General features: G+C 38.1%; 1 protein-coding gene across 1 annotated transcript in view; it reads right to left on the reverse strand.

Annotated features, from left to right (window-relative positions):
- Positions 1-1,959, reverse strand: part of galnt18b (UDP-N-acetyl-alpha-D-galactosamine:polypeptide N-acetylgalactosaminyltransferase 18b) — a 118,345-nt gene extending 116,386 nt beyond the window's left edge. The window contains exon 1 of the mRNA XM_061743074.1: positions 1,688-1,959. Within this exon, the coding sequence (XP_061599058.1) occupies positions 1,688-1,925 (238 nt within the window). The 5' untranslated portion in view covers positions 1,926-1,959. The remainder of the gene's footprint in view (positions 1-1,687) is intronic.
- Between the last annotated feature and the right edge of the window lie 17,961 nt (positions 1,960-19,920).

Genomic DNA, 19,920 nt, shown 5'->3' on the forward strand with positions numbered 1-19,920 from the left:
TTTGATATGCATGACCTTTTTAAAACTAACTTCACACCAAATGTCCTGGTTTACAAGAATCAGCTTTTAAAGGAACTGTTTCACATTTGAGGGGAAAAGCACTTTTTCTTTTGTTTGGTTTAAACTTGTGTGTGGTTGATGCTGTGTAAGGATCCAGCACCAAAATAAAGGATGGGAAAACCCGGGTTGGAAAACTGGGGAGATAAAAAATCTAGAGCCTAAAGATAAGTTATTAATACGATATATGTGGTTTGTTTAAACCACACAAAATCAAAGCGCAAAAACATATTCTTGTTTCCAGGGACTATTGCTTTTCCCAACTGCAGTACCCTCAGAGGTATAAAGTGTCAGCCTATGAGGCATTTTTTAACTGAACATGGCAAGTTGTTTCACTGTTTCACAGTTTTTCTTTGTCAAGCTGACTTAAAAACCTTTTTTAATGAGTAGTATACAGTAAACCCTATGCTAATATACAATCTATTTCAAAAAGTTTGGTTTTAGATGAATGTTCTCAAAGGGGAAAATGAAACCGTATAGATTATTTTTCTTTGTTTTCTTTTTTCGGTGTAATAGAAGTAGCTGAAACCTACTTGAGAGTTAATTCACTGGGGGCACCTGAACAAAGCTCCACCCTATGGGTACCAAGCTGAAAGAGAGACCTGCCTTCAGGAGGAATGTTTACCCAGGCTTAGCACAGAGCCTTGATGCTCAGAGAGGCATAAGTAGATTTCTTTCTGTGTTTCTGTTTTGCACCAACTGTGTACAATCTCAGACTGTCGTTTCCCACCTTCCCCCAAACTCAAACACGTCTGTGATGACAAGAGAGGCTCTTTCAAAGACAGAGTGGACAGACGCAAACTGTGTGTGGCGACGCGTAAAGCAACTGCACCAGCACGGCAGCATTTGAGCACAAGGATTCCTGACATTCCTGAAAGTATAAGGATGAACGGTAATCCGTAGGTGTTTAGGGAAACAGAGAATTACTTTGTAACAGCTTCATTAGTCAACCATGTTTGTTCAGATGAGGTAACAGATGGAAGAGTGAGAGAACAAAAAAAGAAAAAATATCTCTCCGTTGCTCACATGCATCATCACATGTACTGCTGCTCCAAATCTGTGAAGTGTGCTGTGATACAGTGATGCACGGCTTTTCCACCACCGGAGCAGACCCATTTGTAAGGTTTTGACTCAGAAAAGAAATATATTATATTACATCAGACTACAGGGTTCTCAGATTAGCTTAAATCATGATCACAAAGCCCCTTTTCTTACATGTACACATTTTAATCAAAGGAGACAACCCCTATCTTACAACAGAATAGCATCTAAATATAATTTAAGCAATTTAAGATGACTTTTTTAGTTCCTGCCAATGCATTATAATTGCCAAGGTTACGGTCTTACTCTGCTAATCCTTTTGAGGACATGTACCTTCTTTTTTTCTTATCTGTGCTTTGTCCTATATGGAGCCTGGAAATAACCTGATCCCCCACTCAGGAGTTCTTACTGTGTCAGTCTTCAAATAGGAAACCATGCAAACAGCAGACAGCTCCTGCTGAAACCAAACACCACAAGGCAGTAACACAATGAAACTTTCTCATCACGGAGCAAAAAAACGGTGTCTTTGTGAAATGCAGTTTTTATTTACTTATTTTTAAACCAGTAAGTTTTAGACAGTATGATTTACCTTGAATGTGCTGGTTCACCACATTCTCCAGCCGATCCAGCCGCTCCATGATCCGGACAGTGTCCCCTTTTTTGTCATCTTCTAAGTTTCTCTCCGGTAAAGGCATCGGGACCTTGATGTAGATATTTGCGATGTAGTTAGTAACCCATCCGACATAGAGCAGGCAAACAATGTTGGTCATGCCGCTCAGGATCACGCATGTGGACACCAAAGTTTTGGTTCTCCTGCTGCAAGCCATGCCGACATCCCTCCATGCAGCGCAGCCTGCAGTCTGTCGTTACACCGCTGCACGGGGCGACGCTCGCCCGCAAAAACTCATACAATGAACTTATTCCCAGCGACCGTGCAGAAACACAATAACGGGAAGAATAAGGAGAGGAAGGCGTCTACATTAAAATCGCGGCTGGATATAATTTTTTGAGATACAGAAACACAAGCTCATGTGAAATATATCTACAGGTGAAGTGCCCTTCTCCTGCTCCATCGCAAAGCTCCGTCAGCTCAGGAGCGTTTGAGAAAACAGGAGGGACAGTGAGAAAACACTGAGCATCGTGCTGCAACCAATGGGAAGGAGGGTGAGGACTGGCAGCCTGTTCACTCATTCACTGGGAAACTGAAACTGCATGCATATCACCCACAAAACAGAGTATTACATAATATTACATACATAGTATCTGGTCCTGCAAAGCCACATCAAAACTTAAAAATGCATTGTTTGTTTCCCCGCTGAGCAAATTCAGCTGATGAATCGGTTAATATCAAAATAGCTTTTGTTTTTCAGTTAATATTCCCTGCGCCTGCACAGTTGTGTCATACAACTTAAAGAAGAAAGTCTTTAAAAAAAGTAGGCTATTTAAAATCAAGAGTAATTTTTTTGTAATGCAATTTAAAAAAATCTATTTTAGAATGTTCAATTAATTTATTCTATTATCACCATTTGAAATGACTAAAATATGAAATGTATTTATTTTATATGAACTTTGTGAGACTTTTATTTGCCAATCTCACATTTGCTTCATTGCCCTTTTTATTTCTATTTCTTATATTTAAGTGATGAAGCATAAAGATGTTACTGAATGAGACCCGACGTATTTTTGAAGTTGCATACTGTACTAAAAGTGCGTACTGATTTTGTCAAAATGTAGTATACAGGCATAGGGAAATACCTGCATGGTTAGCTATTGGTTAGGAAAAGGGTATGTGTACAACCGACCAGTCTGCGTTGCATATTACACCAGAGCGTCACAGCACTGGCTCCGCTTGTATACAGTACCAGTCAAAAGCTTGAAAAGTAGTGAAGTTGCTTATCAGGCTGCATGACATGACAGTTACTTGACCAATATGCAGTACATGCTATCTACTCCATTGTGAGTGCACCACTTTGAAATATCCATGAGCACATACTGTAACTGTTCAGTTTGTCTTTATCTTTGAGAGTATGCATGAAACAAGTATTTCCTCAACGTGAAGAATGAAGAAAAATACCCAAAACTGCAAATTGGAAACCATGTCTTGTTGACTCTGCTCACAATACCGAAGCCAATCAGTTAGTTATTGTGCAGGATGAGTGGTCAGTTTTGGCACTTTATGCTTTCTAGAACAGCGATAAGGCACCCCGAGGTTCAAGCGTAATTTATGTCCAAAATAGGTTTACATTGCTGTGCAAGACTACCCAACTCAAAAGAGTAATAACCCACAGAAAGGGAAGGGGAAGTGGATAGAAATAGCACATTCAAACTCCTGAAACCAGGTGCAATATAAACGGACATGTCAAGACATGGCTGAACAGGAAGATGCGGATATACTTGACATTTCTCGGTTTATGAAAACCAAAAAGTATCTCAACTTTATACACTGTTTTTACATTTATTAGAGCTTTTGATTGAGGACTTCTTTCATAAGCGTTTTTGTTAGTTGTTTGTAACAGAATAGTCATTATTCAGTGTAAATGATCAGTATATTATACTGATTTATACAGAGGTTTATTGATATGTAGCGCTGCGATGGACTGACATCTTGTCCAGGTACAGATGAATGGATAGATGGATGGATTATTCAAACAACATAACAGTGAAACTACATAAGAAATTGAAGTGCACAGTGGTTGTGTACGTGCACATTCCTGTAGTTACACAAGTGCATGAAACAAAACCAGAGTCATGTGGCTCATAACCTTGACCTTTAATCACTGCCACCATTCAGGCGTTTATTTTCTTTTTTTTTCTGTGCTGCAGAGCTTCTGCATTATTCAGTATACCACTTATTAAGTCACTCTGCCTCAAGTTGGTTTATTTTCCCTTAAAACATGTATTATTTAATGCTTCTAAAGATCAAAATGTAAAATTTCTTGTGACATAATTCTTCATGATGTTTTGACACTGCTTCCTGGTATCATCTTGGCCAGATGATTCATTTCTCATAACTGCCTTTTTCATCCAACCAGCCAGACAGCAACAACACAGCATGTTGTCAGAATTAAATTATTGAATCTAGTGATGCTAAAATAAAATCCACATCAGTGAAAGTGTAAATGAATTTTAAATACAAAAGAGCATTGCAGCAGTTCATGTTTTTCATGAATATAACTGAAGCATCTTTGTGAGTAATGATGGTCGAAAGAAACAGTGCAAATGCTGATGGAGTCTTTGTCTCTGAATATGAATGACGGATTTCTTTACATTGTACAGAGCAATAAAATAAACAGTCTCTTTGTGTGGTAATGTTGTAAAGCAGGATTATAGAGAACAGTAGAGAGATTGTGATCACTTCATTTAAGTGATTATTAAAAATATTCTACCACCTCTATCACCCAGTTTGGGGGATTTCTGTCCCTTAAACTAAGCAGATAGGGCCACTTTTGTCTAACTTTGCCGCACTTTATCATGGTACCACCTAAATTCAAAATTTAACGCACAGCTGAGCTCAATATTGAAGGTAATTTCAGTGTCATAACAAGGACAGGTTTGGCTAATCATGATTTAAATTACTTGGAAATTAGAAGTTCACTACAATCAGTGTTGGGCAAGTTACATCCAAAATATAATACATTATATATTACTAGTTACTGTCATTTGAAAGTAATTAGTTACATTACAATATTACTATATCTGAATTGTAATGCGTTACACTACTTGTGTATTACTTTTGAGTTACTTTCAACAAAATAGCAAAAAAAGATAAATCTTGTCCCACTGGCAGATTTTTCTACTTATTTCAAGTGAATATTTACTTGAAACAGGTGAAAATTGTCAAATAAGTTATTTTTCTGGTGTTATTTTTCTGGTGATGACTCTAAATGTTGAAATAGCAGTAAAACCACATTCATTGATGAAATTACATAAGGGATGGAAAGGAGGGATGGCAGTTTTACAGGGGGGGATGATTTGGACCGTTTTTATTTCAGGGGGGATGATTTGGACCGTTTTTATTTCAGGGGGGGATAATTTGGACTGTTTTTATTTCAGGGGGGATGATTTGGACTGTTTTTATTTCAGGGGGGATGATTTGGACTGTTTTTATTTCAGGGGGGATGATTTGGACTGTTTTTATTTCAGGGGGGATGATTTGGACCGTTTTTATTTCAGGGGGGATGATTTGGACCGTTTTTATTTCAGGGGGGAACAAACCAATAAAGCTCTCAGAGTTAACAAAACGAACCAGCAATCAACAACTCGCAGCTGTTTTAACCTCTCCTCCTGATGGGCTGCAGGTGTGGTTTAAGGCTGATTTATGGTTCCGCGTTACACCAACGCAGGCCATACGCCGTGGGTTACGCGAACTACTGCGTACCCTACGGCGAAAGCTCTGCGTCGATTTAACGCGGAACCATAAATCCGCTCTCACAGCGCGACTGACTGTGAGCCCGGCTCGGGCTCCTCGCCGCGCGCAGCTCCTCGCCGACTCCGCGCTCATATTTAATAAATGTATAAAGCCCATATATTAATAACGCCTCACTTGGCCGAGCCCTAACGCTGAGACCATGGTAGATTTAAGTTACACGCGGACACGCCGCACTGTTGACTTTTCCCTGCCGGCTCTGCTCACTGAAAAGTCCCCACACAAACAGTGTCCAGCGGCGCTACGTTCCGCCGCGCCGCGTTCCCAACGCTTTTTTCTGTTGTCGGGATGTCTCGCGGACGCGGTGTTGGTGAATTCTTTAAAAAACAACAGCTAAACGGGTTAAAATGCGTTGTAACGCGCGTTACTTAGATTGTAACGAGTAAAATATTACCGAAAATTTATTAGTAATGCGTTATATTACTGCGTTACAGCAAATAGTAATACATTACTGTAATTGCGTTACTTTTGTAACGCGTTACCCCCAACACTGACTACAATGTCAACATTAGCCCTGCGGACTCAGTATAGCGTACATGAACCCAACTGTTTATGTACAAAACTGATTTTACATACACCAAAAAATGTTAATTCACTTATCAATCGTCTCTTCTGAATTGTGCTGTAATAATATTTATAAATTATAAGCAAAAACACCACAGTATATCTATTAGACTAAAATTGACACCACCAAAGGCTCAAACCTACAGGGTGCCATACCCACACTCACCTGCAGAGTGATCAGAAAGCTCAAACAACCCGTCAACTGGAATACTCAAAGTATGGTTTGTAGTTGTACAAGTGCTAGTGCATCGGAGCAGGTGCAGACAATTGACTGGCCGTCATACAGAATAAGTTTGTAAAAAAGCTGTGAAAATTATTGGTGCATATGGCTACAGCTGCCAAGTAACAGCAACACCCACAAGCTTTTTTGATTCTGTGCATCACCAGTGTCCTTTAGGGTACTGAGGCTACACATGATGGACAGTTTGCAGATCAAGCACCATGAAGCAAAAGGCTTTTTGAAGGCACATGTTCGAAAAGCGCTCCGTTGCCAAATGGACAGTGCACGGCATGAAGACATGTGTCTTCTCTAATGAATCGTCTGATTACAATACGCTCAGGTCCATGAAAAGTCTTCCCTCAGCAGGCCAAATCCAGTCAGGCACTATTGATTGATATAGTTTTTATGTGTGTTTCCACAATGCGTAATAATTTGCTGAATAGTATTATATTATATTTATAATGTACTATAAATATAATTTTTTTTGTTGATCCTTAATTTAGATGCATCACCTGCAGTGGGCCTAGATGAGGATAATTATTAAAACACTGTGCAGGGGGATTTACACGTCTCGTTGATTATTGTTAAATATTACCTATCTCATGTTTGTGAAATTATGCAGAAAGAAAGCCTGTGGTGGTTGATATGATTTGTATTGTAATGAATTAAATGAATATATGCAACTGCCCCGCTCACTTTAATCATTCATTTGGTACTTTTCTTTAGCTTATTCCTGAAAAATAAAGGAAGCTTTTTGTTTCTTACTCACTGAATATCTAGAACTAACTTGCCTCTGGTCTATATCACATAATCAGTGTAGGCACTGATTCATCCAAGCTAACAGGGCTGCCTGAGTGCAGAAAAAAAAGTAATTTTCTCTGCCATGTACCATGTGAAAGGTTTTCTGTGTGTTAGTTACATGGTTGTGATAACTGAATTTTTTTTTTATTTTTTTCTTTCTTCTACTTTGGACCACCAATTCAATTCTATTGACAATTAGTAGACTATTTCTGGGCTTCTGTGCTCCCAAGATGATAAAAACTGTCCTTGAATGTGGGTTCATTTTTATGCTCATTATGTTGTGTGCAGTGCATAATTAAACGTGTATTCCTTTGGGATCTGAAATTAAATGTCACTTAAGTTTCAGTATGCATCATTTAATCAACAGGCAAAAAAAGGCATGCATATTTGTATGGTGTAGAGCCATCAGAAAATATGAGTCGTTAGGTTTGTACTAGATAGAACTTGTCATTGGCAAAGATGTTGAAGATTGCCTTCATTGCCCCTTTATTATGTTGCTGCAGTAGTGGAGATGAATAAAAACAAACCCAAAAAAACAACAAAAACAGGCTTACTAGTACATCTGTCATGTCTTTTCAAGGCCATCTTAGTGCGCACTACACACCTGGAACATGAAACATGCTTTTACAATGTGTCTTTCATTGAGAAACACTGTGTGTGTGTGTGTGTGTGACACTTTTTGAAGACTTTTTTTTAAAGAATCATGTGAGTTTCTGTTGTTGCAGAAACATTCACACATCACACTTTAAGTTAAAAAACAACTCTTGTGGGGATTTAAAAAAAAGATAACTTACTAACATTTGGGTTATGTTTCCGAAAAATAGATAAAATAGGAGTTAAGGAGTTAACTTAATGTATATTTTCATACATAATACTACCTTCCATATTTCAGGATATTCTGCTGTTTCTTTCCACTAAAAGTCTGTTAATGCATCGTCCTTCCAAATCAAGGCTCCCTTAACTTAGTCAAGCCTTTAAAATGGTGAGGTGCTGTTGCCTTTCTGTGCTAAAAAGTTAGGATTCAGGGTGTATCACTGAATCTGAATGTTACACATTTCTTTTTATATATGTATATTTCTGAAAATGTTGTTTGCACCAAAATTAAAATAAAGTTTAGGTTCACGCACCATTTACCATTTGAATGTTCTAATTTCAACTAGCAGAAAATATTTGCATGTATCTGCTATTTTCTACTGTCTGAAAACATTTCATTGCTCTAATCAAGGTAATATTCTTTTCCCTGCATTTTAACAGTGTGTGATGAACCTGACCTGAGGCAAACCGAGCAAACGAGATGAGCTTCTGCCAACCTGAACAGGATGAAGTGGGTTCAGAAAATGGATGGATTGATATGCTGTATGATGTTTCTTAGAATGCATACTGTGCGCAATCCAGATATGAATACAACTGCAGCCCAATTAAAGTATAAAGAATAACTGTTTCTCTTTGAAGACATAAACTGAAGACTACTTGCTGACTAACAAAAGGTACACCATGAAACATTACTTGTCCTGATTCAGCCCTGGTTTCACTTTGTTGTCCTAATGAAAAGGTAGCAGTGGAAATGAAGAGTACAATCACTGGGTAACCTGGTGATACAGTATTGTTACCATGACAGCCTGAAAGTCTGGTGCATTTTTAATTGACCAGCCATAAACAAGTGCATGGGTTAGATGTTCAACTACCATTGATTTCTTTTGAATTGGGAGTGGACCTATGGACACTTTGAGGTTGGTATATTAGGGGCTCCCACTAAATTATCCACCCACCCAACTGTCACATTTAGTCAGACTAAACAGGCTTTGTCTCTACTTAATAATTACTGTGTACAAGAGGTTATTTCATCATTTTTTAGCAAACCACATAATCAACAAAATTGCGACAGAGTACTGTATGTCAGGAAAACATCGGAAAAAAAACAACGAACTCTTAAACTTCTCATCTGCTTTCAACTCAAACAATCAAACTTTATTTGGATCATACTTTTCATACAACTTGTGCAATACTAAGTCCTTTACAGAATAGAAATAGGTAAAAAAAAAAAAAAGAAAAAAAGAAACAAGACCAACCCACCCCAAAGCCAGTAATTGAAATAAAAATAAGAATAATTACCTATTGTGTTGAAACAAATGATACAATAACTTTACATTGCGGGAAGGTAATTCGGCAGACTCCAAACCATTATAGTGGTGGCATATGAACTTATTGTACATGCAAATCACAGAATAACATCAGATCATTTTATGTTTTATTTAAAAAAAGAAAGATACATTTAAAATAACATTTTTAACACCACTTCAACAACTGAATAGTCAACTTTGTACAATGTTTGAGGTTTGCACTGACACTCATTTACAGGTTATTCATCTCTTGATATATATACAGGTAGGAAGGGACCAGATCACATAATGACACCACAAGACTGTCCTGCATCATTCTCAAAAATCATCAATGTCTACAATTTCATCAGTGAGTTCATAAGGTCCAGCCACAACATTTCAGTCAGGTATGACTCGCTGGTGTGCTCTGGATCATTGTCGTGTTGCATGACCAAGCTTCAGCCAGCTCTAGCCCAGACAGATGACTTCATATTTGACTCTAGAATACTTGACATCGGGGGGAAAACAAGGTCAACACATGACTGCATGGTGCCCAGGTCCTGGGGCTGTCAGGTCAAATCAATATGCCTCCACCACAATGACTGACTGGCAGTGTTGTGTTTATGCTGTGGCTTTGTGGCATTACACAATCTTCACTTCAGTCTGGTTTGCTTGGATGCAACTTTGAAAACATAAGCTGTGCTATCAGATTCTTTAAAGAGATTTTCTTTTCACAAGCTTCCAAACAAGCCGTAATTTTGGAGTCTAACCGTACTCTCATAAAGTTTAAATACTATTGCGCAAACTGAGGCTCAGTTGTTGTGTTTTTCTCTGAGTATTGCAGAATCTGAACATGGGGTGAACATGCAGCGGCATCCACACCTGGAAGGTTGATGACTACACTGTGTGTTTTCCACTTGTGAATAATAAAGAGACCAAATTGTTTGAAAATCTCCATCTAACCTTTCCCAGAGGGGCAGCTGCATTTGCTGATGTTTGCCACCCACAATGTTCTTGAGTAGAAAACTGCTTAACCTTCTGTTGTTATACAAGTACTCAGAGTTGCTGATGATTTATTAATCATTTGATTAACTTTACATGGTTATGACTTATCTTCTTAGTTACTAATAAAACAGTACGGGTGTTCTTGCTTTTCACACACCGTTTCTTTAATTGGTTTAAGTTTTTGGTTAAAATAAGTAAATACACAGTGTCATAAACTATGTGTTCTTGTTAATATCAATTTGTATTTGAGTAATTTTAAGAATACACAAAGGAATCCTGGTGTGAAGTGATGACCAGCTCAAAAACGCCCAACAGCGTTATCGTCTCTGAGGCTGCCTCAAAATATCTAATCCAGTCAGCAGTTCAGTTTTGGTACACCACTAGATTCACATGAGAGTAAACATGCCCATCTTACCTATCTTTATCTCCACTTAGGTGTTCCTTGGAGGTGAGTACCATAAAGCTGCAACACGGATTTCAAGAAAAGCACATCTCACGCTTAAACCGGCTGCTACGTATGGATATGTGAAAACCGGTTTGAAAAGGGTGCAATTAATTTTCATAAGCAATAGCTTCAGAGTAACAATTCAGATCAGAAAAAAATCCTTTGTTTTTTTCAATAACAAGAGTGAATTTATCCACACCGTCCTAATAACAATCCTCTAGATAACAAAATGAGGTGTTGTAATTCATGATGAAATACATGAAATACAAGGAAACAAAGCAGACTACATCGTAGTCCTAATTAATCCGCTGGAGGATATCAAGTAAACATTACATGTTAAATGTGCGATAGGCCAGTTCAGAGATCCTGCTAAGATAAATAATTACGCTAAAAGAAAAAGCTTATTGAAGGATCTGTTTTGTTAAGACTGGTTAAAAGAAAAAAATAACTCTAGTAAATATAGACAACTAGCTAAACGAGAACCAAAAGGAAACCAGGAAAAACTCCTGTCCACTGCACAGTCACTCTGCATCAAGCTGGTGAAATCTTATTGAAGTATTACATCCTTTCATTTAATTTCAATAATCTTATCTGTGCATTCTGAGGTCAAATGTCAGTGTTATCAACATGCTTTGCTCCATGATATGCTGTGCAAGCTGCTTGTGGAGTGTCACAGCTAATCTTTTCATGTAAAACCACAAAATATGAAACACCATACAGTAGGTCTTGAGATGGTATGAGGGATTTGCTGAGGAAATTGGCTCAGAGCATCGCTGAAAGTGAAGTACCCCACTCATAAAGTAACAAAGGAGGTGAGGATTTTAAATTTCTCAGTAGGGAAGAAACGATTTTTGAAGTTAAGGACACTAGGGTGTTTCTTTATTATAGAAAACTTGAGTAATGTGTCTGAGAGTAGTGGCAGGGGCTTGACGAGAAGCAAAAGTACAGTTTGGCAGAATAATCAATACAAAATATGAATCAACTCACCTGGGCTTTGACAGGAAACTGAGTTTTGATCTCTAACACTGAGATTCCAGTTCTGCTTAAAAAAAAAACATTTTGTAATGGCACGGTGGCGCAGCTGGTAGTGCAGCCGTCTCACAGCAAGCAATTCCCGCCGTGGACTCTGTGGGCGCTGAAGTGCGTGTTAAGTTCCCCCATGACTTCAGCGCCCACTCCCTGGGTGGCGTTGGTGAAAGGGCCTTTCTGTGTGGAGTTTGCATGTTCTCCCCATGTTCCCTTGGGTAGCAATGTGTGCTACCCTCACAAAAACATGCAGCAGTCCTGGGCTATACATGCCCCCTCTGGCCACCCGGGCCCCAGATGGGATGAGGAGGATCTGGCCGGAATAACGTGATGAAATACGTCCGGCCAGAGAAACCCGACCATGTCTGGTGAAAAGAATCAGTCTGCTCACTCCTCAGGATAAGGAGGAGACCTGAGCTCAGTGCAGGGCCCTCCCGGGGGTTGGTAGAGGATGGCAATGCCCAGGAGCACGGGGTGGTAAAAATGGGAAAGAAATCGGGGATAAACAAAAAAAAAATGTTGAAACAAGAAGTAACGTAAAGTTTCTGTGTTTACAGGAGAATTTAAAAAAAGGTAAACTGAAGCATGATGTTATCAGTTAGATAAAATAAAAAAGGGGAACTGAGAAACAAGAGATTTTAACCTCGAGCGACGCAAAATAACTAACCGAAATTTATTTTCGGTTTCTGCTCCTTTAAGTGTGAGGCTGAGTAGCTTTTACATGACAAGATTTACACTTGTTTAGTGCCTTCCTTGTTTCCTCTTCTGTCTTCACACTCTTGAGTCTCTCTTTCTCTGATGTCAGAGAAGCTCTGTGTTTCATCAAGAGGTGTGTCGGTTCAAGAAAGCCAAATGGCATTGTCAGAGTAGATCACCAGGTCGGGAGCACAGAATTATTTTTCGGGGTTGTTTTTGAGATGGGAGACATGACCGCTGGACAAAGCTTCCTAAATATGATTAAATGTTCCTTCAAATGAAATTCAGAATGATATTTAAACATGAAAAAATGACTTCCATATGAAGCACTTTACATTGATTTGCACTAAAATACTTGCACTAATACAAAGATTGACATTGCTGATGTTGCAACATGTTTTTTTTTTTATATCTATCTGTCTCCCGGGACTGAAGAACACATGAAGAAAAAAACAGGATTACTGTATTAATAACTGAATCTTGAAGCTGGTAATTAGAAATGGTATTTGTATGTTTGTGCTGTTCAAATCTTTCACCTCTCGTCTTCTTTATGAGGTGTTTCAGGTAAAAAAAACAGTTTTTTAGACCTTTAAACACCATTCAAAGGTTCCAGGAGATCCCAAGTATTTATCAAAGTGTTGGCCTTTAGCAAGTTTTGAAGTGTGTACCTCATATTGATAGATTTAAATGTACGTTGATGCATTTTTATTTTTTTTTACTTTAAAGGAGCTTGAGGCTGGATTTATGAAAAAAATGTGTATACGTTTTAAGTTTTCTAGTAATAATGTCAGATGAAGCGTTCCAAACCCAAAAGAATGAGCCCTCTAGCGTATCTGTCCGTTGCCTTGAACAGGCTGTGTGCTGCAAAATGTGCTGCAATTCGGGCCCAAATTTCCCGCGCTGGGCTGCGGATGTGACGTCACATGACGCTGCATGCTCGTTCTCCCGTGCCGGCTTCGCTGTTGGCTGCAGTACCCCCAACGGCCGTCGTGGAGAAGGGTGGCGCTAGAGAGTCTAATTTACTTAAAGGAGCCTCATGCTCCTTTAATTGGTACAGGATGTGTTGATTAAGGCAACACTGTGGCATGGCAATGATTATTTCTTTTGTGGGTATATAAACACCTTGTCGGGCTGCACATAACCTCTGCTTTCCTGTTAATTTAACTGCTACAGTCATTTTAACAAAAAACTGAAAACAAACAAACCAACAACAAAAAAAACAATGAAACACCTACTTTCTGCTGGCTTTAAATGGGCCACCTAAATTATAGGTATACACTGTTGCCACAGCAACACTCTTGCAATTATATTTTTTTTATGGAGAAAATTAAACAGCTGTCTTGATGCTATGACATGTTGATAAAATAGACTGAGATAATTCCTCCTATAAGACAAAATGAAATGAGCCTCACTGAAAACAGGAGATTCATTTTTATATTAAATACAAACCTGTATGCAAAAGAGTTGGGACGAGTGTAAATTGTCAGAATATAATGACTTGAAAATATATTAAACTCAGCTGAAGGTGATTCAGTGAAATAAGATTAAAACAGCATTTAATGGGTTTGTCATGTTGAAGCATTCATCATCATTTGGGCATCAGAGTCACTGATGTCATTATTGATCTAACGTGCACACGTAATCCAAAAGATTTTCAACTTTTTATGCTTTTATTTTAACGTCTTTTTAAAGCGCCACATGGACTTCAGAATCAGAAACAGAATCAGAATCAGAAAAGGGTTTATTGCCAAGTTTGTTAAACACACACAAGGAATTTGTTGTGGTGATTAGTGCAATACAATAAAAATATAAAAGCAAAATTGACTTTATATTGATATGACTTTTGTCATATATTAACATATCTATTTCACTTTAATTTGAAGAAATATTTGAACATTTGTAAGCAGTGTTGTCTAGTTCTTGAGGTCTTTTATCTCAACTGTCAGCGTAAACATATGACCCCTGTCCTCATAGTCCCTCTCTCAGCTCTTTGCTGGCCATCGACAGTCATGAAATTACCTCACAGAGCTACGGTGCATTATGGAAGAGCTGACTATGACACTCCAGAAAATAACGAGAAAGAGAAAAGAGAAGTGTGACCAGGTAAGAGAGTGAACAAGAGCAAATCTTAGACAGTGTTGTAAAAGCACCCACAGAGGCTCCACTAAGCTAAAAATGTTTAATGTTCTTCGATATCGCTTTAAAGAGAACATGTCATATCTAATTATTGCAGTGCATCAGTTTATCATTAGTAGCCTGTGTTGTACGTTTGCTGTGCTGTAACACTAGTTTTTATATTTTATCGGGTACCAGTGGGGCAGCACTCCGCATGGGCTTTGGCTGTTGCTCTAAAAACAGCTACTGTAAGCATATTGTTATCTTAATCCGTAACCCAACGAGCAAATGTAGACTCAAAGTTGCACCACTCGGACCGAACTATCAGTAGGTAAACAATTTGGAAATATTAATGATTGCTAATTAACTTTTACACATAATTGTTGTAAAATAGTAAAAATTCTGTACAGTATTCATATAATTAAGATAGCTTGAGCTTTTAAGTATTATACTATAAAAAGTCCTTTATCCATCAACAATGAACCTGAAATAAAGCACAAGTTATATACTGAGAAATCCAAGCAGAATTCCTTTTTCTCTTGCTTTCTCAGTTTCATCTCTAGATGGTCTTCAATCCTCATGATAGAATAAAACAAAGCCAGAATCCATCAGAGTAAGACACTTTATAGTACTATTTGACATCATGAATATTGATATGGTGCCAACCTCTAAACACTAAAGTCTCTACAGAATGTTTTTTGCAAACGGGAAAGGATTTCTGTGGATCATCGTTGTATCAGACAGATTAAGATAATTTCTAAATATTTTTCTCAAAATTCAATAAAGTGCATGTTCTTTGGTTTTTACAATAACCTGTAATTCACAGAAGGATTTTCTTTTATCTAAGTAAATGAATAAACTAACTATTTTATCCCTGCACATTTATTTCTCTTAAGACTGCATCTCCTCTCTATTTTGTACTAACCCTTGGGCAGTAAGTGTAATCCTAATAACATGAGCTTTGTGGGAGAAAAAAAATCAATCAGTTTAAAATCCCTTTGTTTATAAGCCTTTAAGCCAAGGATAATTCACTCTTCCTAACAAGCTTAAATATTTGATTCTTAGCCTTAGTTTGTCTTTAAAAAAATCCTTAAATATAACAAGCAGAAAATCTACTCATCCCCTTTAACCATTTTGGGCTGATATTGAAAACTAGTGTTTATATACTATGAATGACTTGTACTTTCGCTTTAAATTACAAAAACTTTTCATGAGGATGTGAGCCAATATGTTTGTGTGTAATTGTTATGTTAATGAAAGTATTTGACAATAAGGAATGCATCATGATCCTCTCCAGTAATTTATTAGTTACGATATATTGATTATTTATTGACCGTAACTAAATCATAATCAATTATAAATCTTCAAAATATAACAGTAAGACAAAACACACAACATGAGCTTAAACAGAGAGAAGCAGAGAGTATGAGAAATGACTAAAATAATGTGTGACTACATTCAGCTCACACGCCAACTACACAGTTTTCACAAATAAATCAAGGTCCCTCCTTCTGTGAAACCATGTGGTCAGCTAATTTAGCGAACGTCTAGAGTATGTATGTCCAGAATGGTATTAAAAATAAGAGGTAGTCGGAAATAATTAAATAAGTTCAAAAGAATATTAATATTCAAAAAGATATGTGCTTAAAAGTGTCCAAATAAAAGAATGACCGCTTAAGAATACTCTGTCTGTCTGTCTGTCTGTCTGTCTGTCTGTCTGTCTGTCTGTCTGTCTGTCTGTCTGTCTGTCTGTCTGTCTGTCTGTCTGTCTGTCTGTCTGTCTGTCTGTCTGTCTGTCTGTCTGTCTGTCTCTGTCTATCTATCTATCTATCTATCTATCTATCTATCTCTATTACACACCCGTTTCTGACTTGGTCATTATGTTATCACGTGATTTCTTTCGTATCATCAAGCTCCCACATCATTTCTTCACATGACCGCATACCTCTTAATGTTTATAACAGCAGTAACGTTTTCCTCTTCGTTACTCTCTGTTTCTATGACCATACTATGAAACATCTCAGCCAAGATTATCAGACTTTTATCCTTATGCTAATATATCTTATGCTCTGCCTCTTAAACCCTTGAGTATCTATTTTTCTCATAACACTGCACACAAAACATACATTATTGAAAATGATTTAAGTTTAAAACCTGCCCTCTTCACTTTCCTTTTCTTTTCCTTAGGAGCATGCTAGGTCCAAATATCCATGCTGATTTGATCCAGGCTGCCGGGCTCCAATGATTCATTTCTCAGTCAGACAGTCTTGCCACAGGACTGCGAGCTCCAACCATATGTCTTTTGCATTGATAAATCTAACCTTACATTTTTAATACCAAGACCTAACCAAATGCATGTGACAGTGAAGTTGAACAGAGAAAGAACTTGAAAAATGTAAGTTTTGATGAAGCTCAAACTTGGGGCTTTTCTGTGACAGTCAACAGATTAATACACCTGTCACGCTCTCCTACCAACTTTCATGAATTTTTCAGCACAATGAGAGTGGAGTAAATTTTTGTGATAGTTGAAAGTCTAAGGAAAAACTTAGGCAGTTTTTATAGACAAATATAGGTCTGTTGAAACTTTCAAATTCTGGTGATTTCAAAATATTTCAGTCTTTATTGTGGGTCTTTACGATTAAACTGTTGCCCTTTGCCCTCTAGACCAGTGTTGCTGTACATTCTGGAGTGAGGCCGGATTAAATATTTAAAAAATAATGCGTCTAAACTCATTGCTGATGAAGTGTTTGATTTTTGAGACAATAATATTTTTGTTCTATAAAGATCAATCCCTAACGCCATGTTTTACATCACCAGCAGTGTTCAGTAAATAATTATGAATGGCTGCCGTATTACCAAGGGGATATCTAACACCTTGAAAAAAATGAAATAAATTACACCAGTTATTATGTTTTTGTCTAAAGATGATGCAGTGTTCAAGGGTAAACTGCTCGTATTTCTAAATACAAAAACATCCCTATTCCAGTTTTTCTACATCTATTTCCCAGGGTGGATATTTCTGTTAAGTGGTTTTATACATATTGTACACCCACATACACACATATATACAGGGCTGTGTGAAAAATGTTGACCTGCAAATTCAGTGACAAACACACAAGTACATGGCGTTAAACCCTGCATGCCCTCAGTGCTGTAAAACGGTCTCTGATGTACAGTCAGCACTTACATCAGTGGAATCTGATTTACATTTCAAAGCAACAAAGAAAGGGATGGGGAGAAAAGAAAAGGCAGAGAGGGCAAAAAGGAAGTAAAAGATGTGAGAGAGAGTACCCTGTGGCTTACTCTGATTTGACCTCCATTAAGCAGGAGAACATAAAAGTAAAATAAATGAAAGTGTGCATCTGTTCTCCCTCTGGTCACCGCAGGTTAGTTTGTTTCTGCCATCGGGATGAACACAGGAGAGTTGTCGACACACAGCTGGAAAGTTACAGATCCCGGCACAGGTTTGATTGGTGACTCAATCTCCAACTTCTCAATTACTGTACACTGCTCCTTTTTTGTCTCGGCTTGTTGTTTCCTTTATTGCTCACTGGAGAATGAGCAAGATATATGTTTGCAGAAAATGTCTTTAGCAGACACCATCATGAAACCTGGAAAGTGAACCGCCTGCTCTGTTGATCTAAAAAAAAAAAAGGCCAACCTCAGGTACAAGATGCCACTTTAACTGTAAAACCTTAAAATAGCATACACTTTTATCAAACTAAATCCTGAGGAGCATCCCACTCAGAAGGTTCCTGAGATGTTGTTATGAATTCTTGTGGAAGAAATATTCACATAAATGTCCTCATTTGTTATTTTAATGCTGTTTTTATAATTTTACAGTCTTTGCAAGATGATGCATCATAATGTTTCTAATATTTTGCTAATGGCTTAATATTTTACTCATTATTTATTCATTGACAACCACAGCAACACCCCTGAAGACACTATGGATCCACATGTGGCCTGATTGCTCAGCAGACAGACATGCATGGCTGATTGTTCCGCAAATGTGAGGTAAATAAGACAAAAGAGCTCATTTAGATCAAGTGTAAATAGTAGAGAAAATGTTGTGAAAAGTTATTTTTAGACAATCAGAGAAAACAATTAAACACCACTAATTTGTAGCATTGTGTAAGAAAAGCACATTGGTTGACTGCGTTTACATGCAGTCAATATCCCTTTTAAAACCCGAATATTAGCAATAACCCGGTTTTGTACGGCCATGTAAACACAAACAACCCCTTTGAATAACCCGAATTTGCTTTTAAAAACCCGAATATGACCTTTGGGTTACTCCTTTTATTTATTTTTTTTTAAATATTTTTTATTCCCAATTTTATCACCCAGTGCTCCTACCTAAGTCCTAAGTCCATTGCCATCCTCTACCTGCACTGAGCTCAGGTCTCCTCCTTAACCTGAGGAGTGAGCAGGCCGCTTCTTTTCACCAGACAGGCTGGGATTTCTCCGGCCGGACGTAGCGCGTGGAAGGATCACGTTATTCCAGCCAGATCCTCCCACCCCATCTGGCGCCCTGGCTGGCCAGAAGGAGGATGTGTAGCCCAGGACTGTTGCATGTTTTTATGAGGATAGCTCACATTAGCTACCCAAGGGAACACGGGGAGAACATGCAAACATGCTCCACACAGAAAGACCCTTTCGCCAACCCCACCCAGGGTGTGGCCGCCGAAGTCATGGGGGAACTAACACGCACTTCAGCGTCCCCGGCGGGAACCAAACCCAGGACCGTCTTGCTGTGAGACGGCTGCACTACCAGCTGCGCCACCGTGCCCCCGGGTTACTCCTTTTAAAACCCGAATATTTGGTCATGTAATGCAGGGGTTCTTAACCTTTCTGATCTTGGGGCCCAATTTTTTCAGTACCCGGGGCCCATTAAATATTATCACTGTATAGCAGGGGTATTCAACTAAAACTTTAAGAGGTCCATTTAGAGAAAACTTGAATTACACATATTTTTTTCTCTTAAAAATAAAATACATTTTATTTTATTTTTCAAATGCTATCTTATTTTATTTCTCTACCAGCAGTTTGAATTTCCCCTTTTCTTTGTTAATTGTCTCAACACATTTTTATAATAAATGAATATAAACATTGGTGAGCCTGGAACAATATTTAGTTTTAATTATGTTCATTGTGGAGAAAGCTGCTTCACAGCTGTATGTGGACCCAAATATGGGCAGGATGTTTTAAAATGGTCAGTTTATTTTCTGTGACTTCAGTTCAGACTTGAGTGGATATGTTTGATGAAAAACTTTGTGTTTTGTTTCAGTGGCGTTTCACTTTCGCACTTTGAACGCCACGGTCTCTGAACGTATGAGACACTGGTTTTGTCCCAGTGGGAAGACTGAACCAGGAACTTTCCTTTCCACCTGTTACACCTCTCATCTCTGTATATACAGTCAAG

This window comes from Cololabis saira, chromosome 2 (assembly GCF_033807715.1).
Source record: "Cololabis saira isolate AMF1-May2022 chromosome 2, fColSai1.1, whole genome shotgun sequence".
NCBI classification, from domain to species: Eukaryota; Metazoa; Chordata; class Actinopteri; order Beloniformes; family Belonidae; genus Cololabis; species Cololabis saira.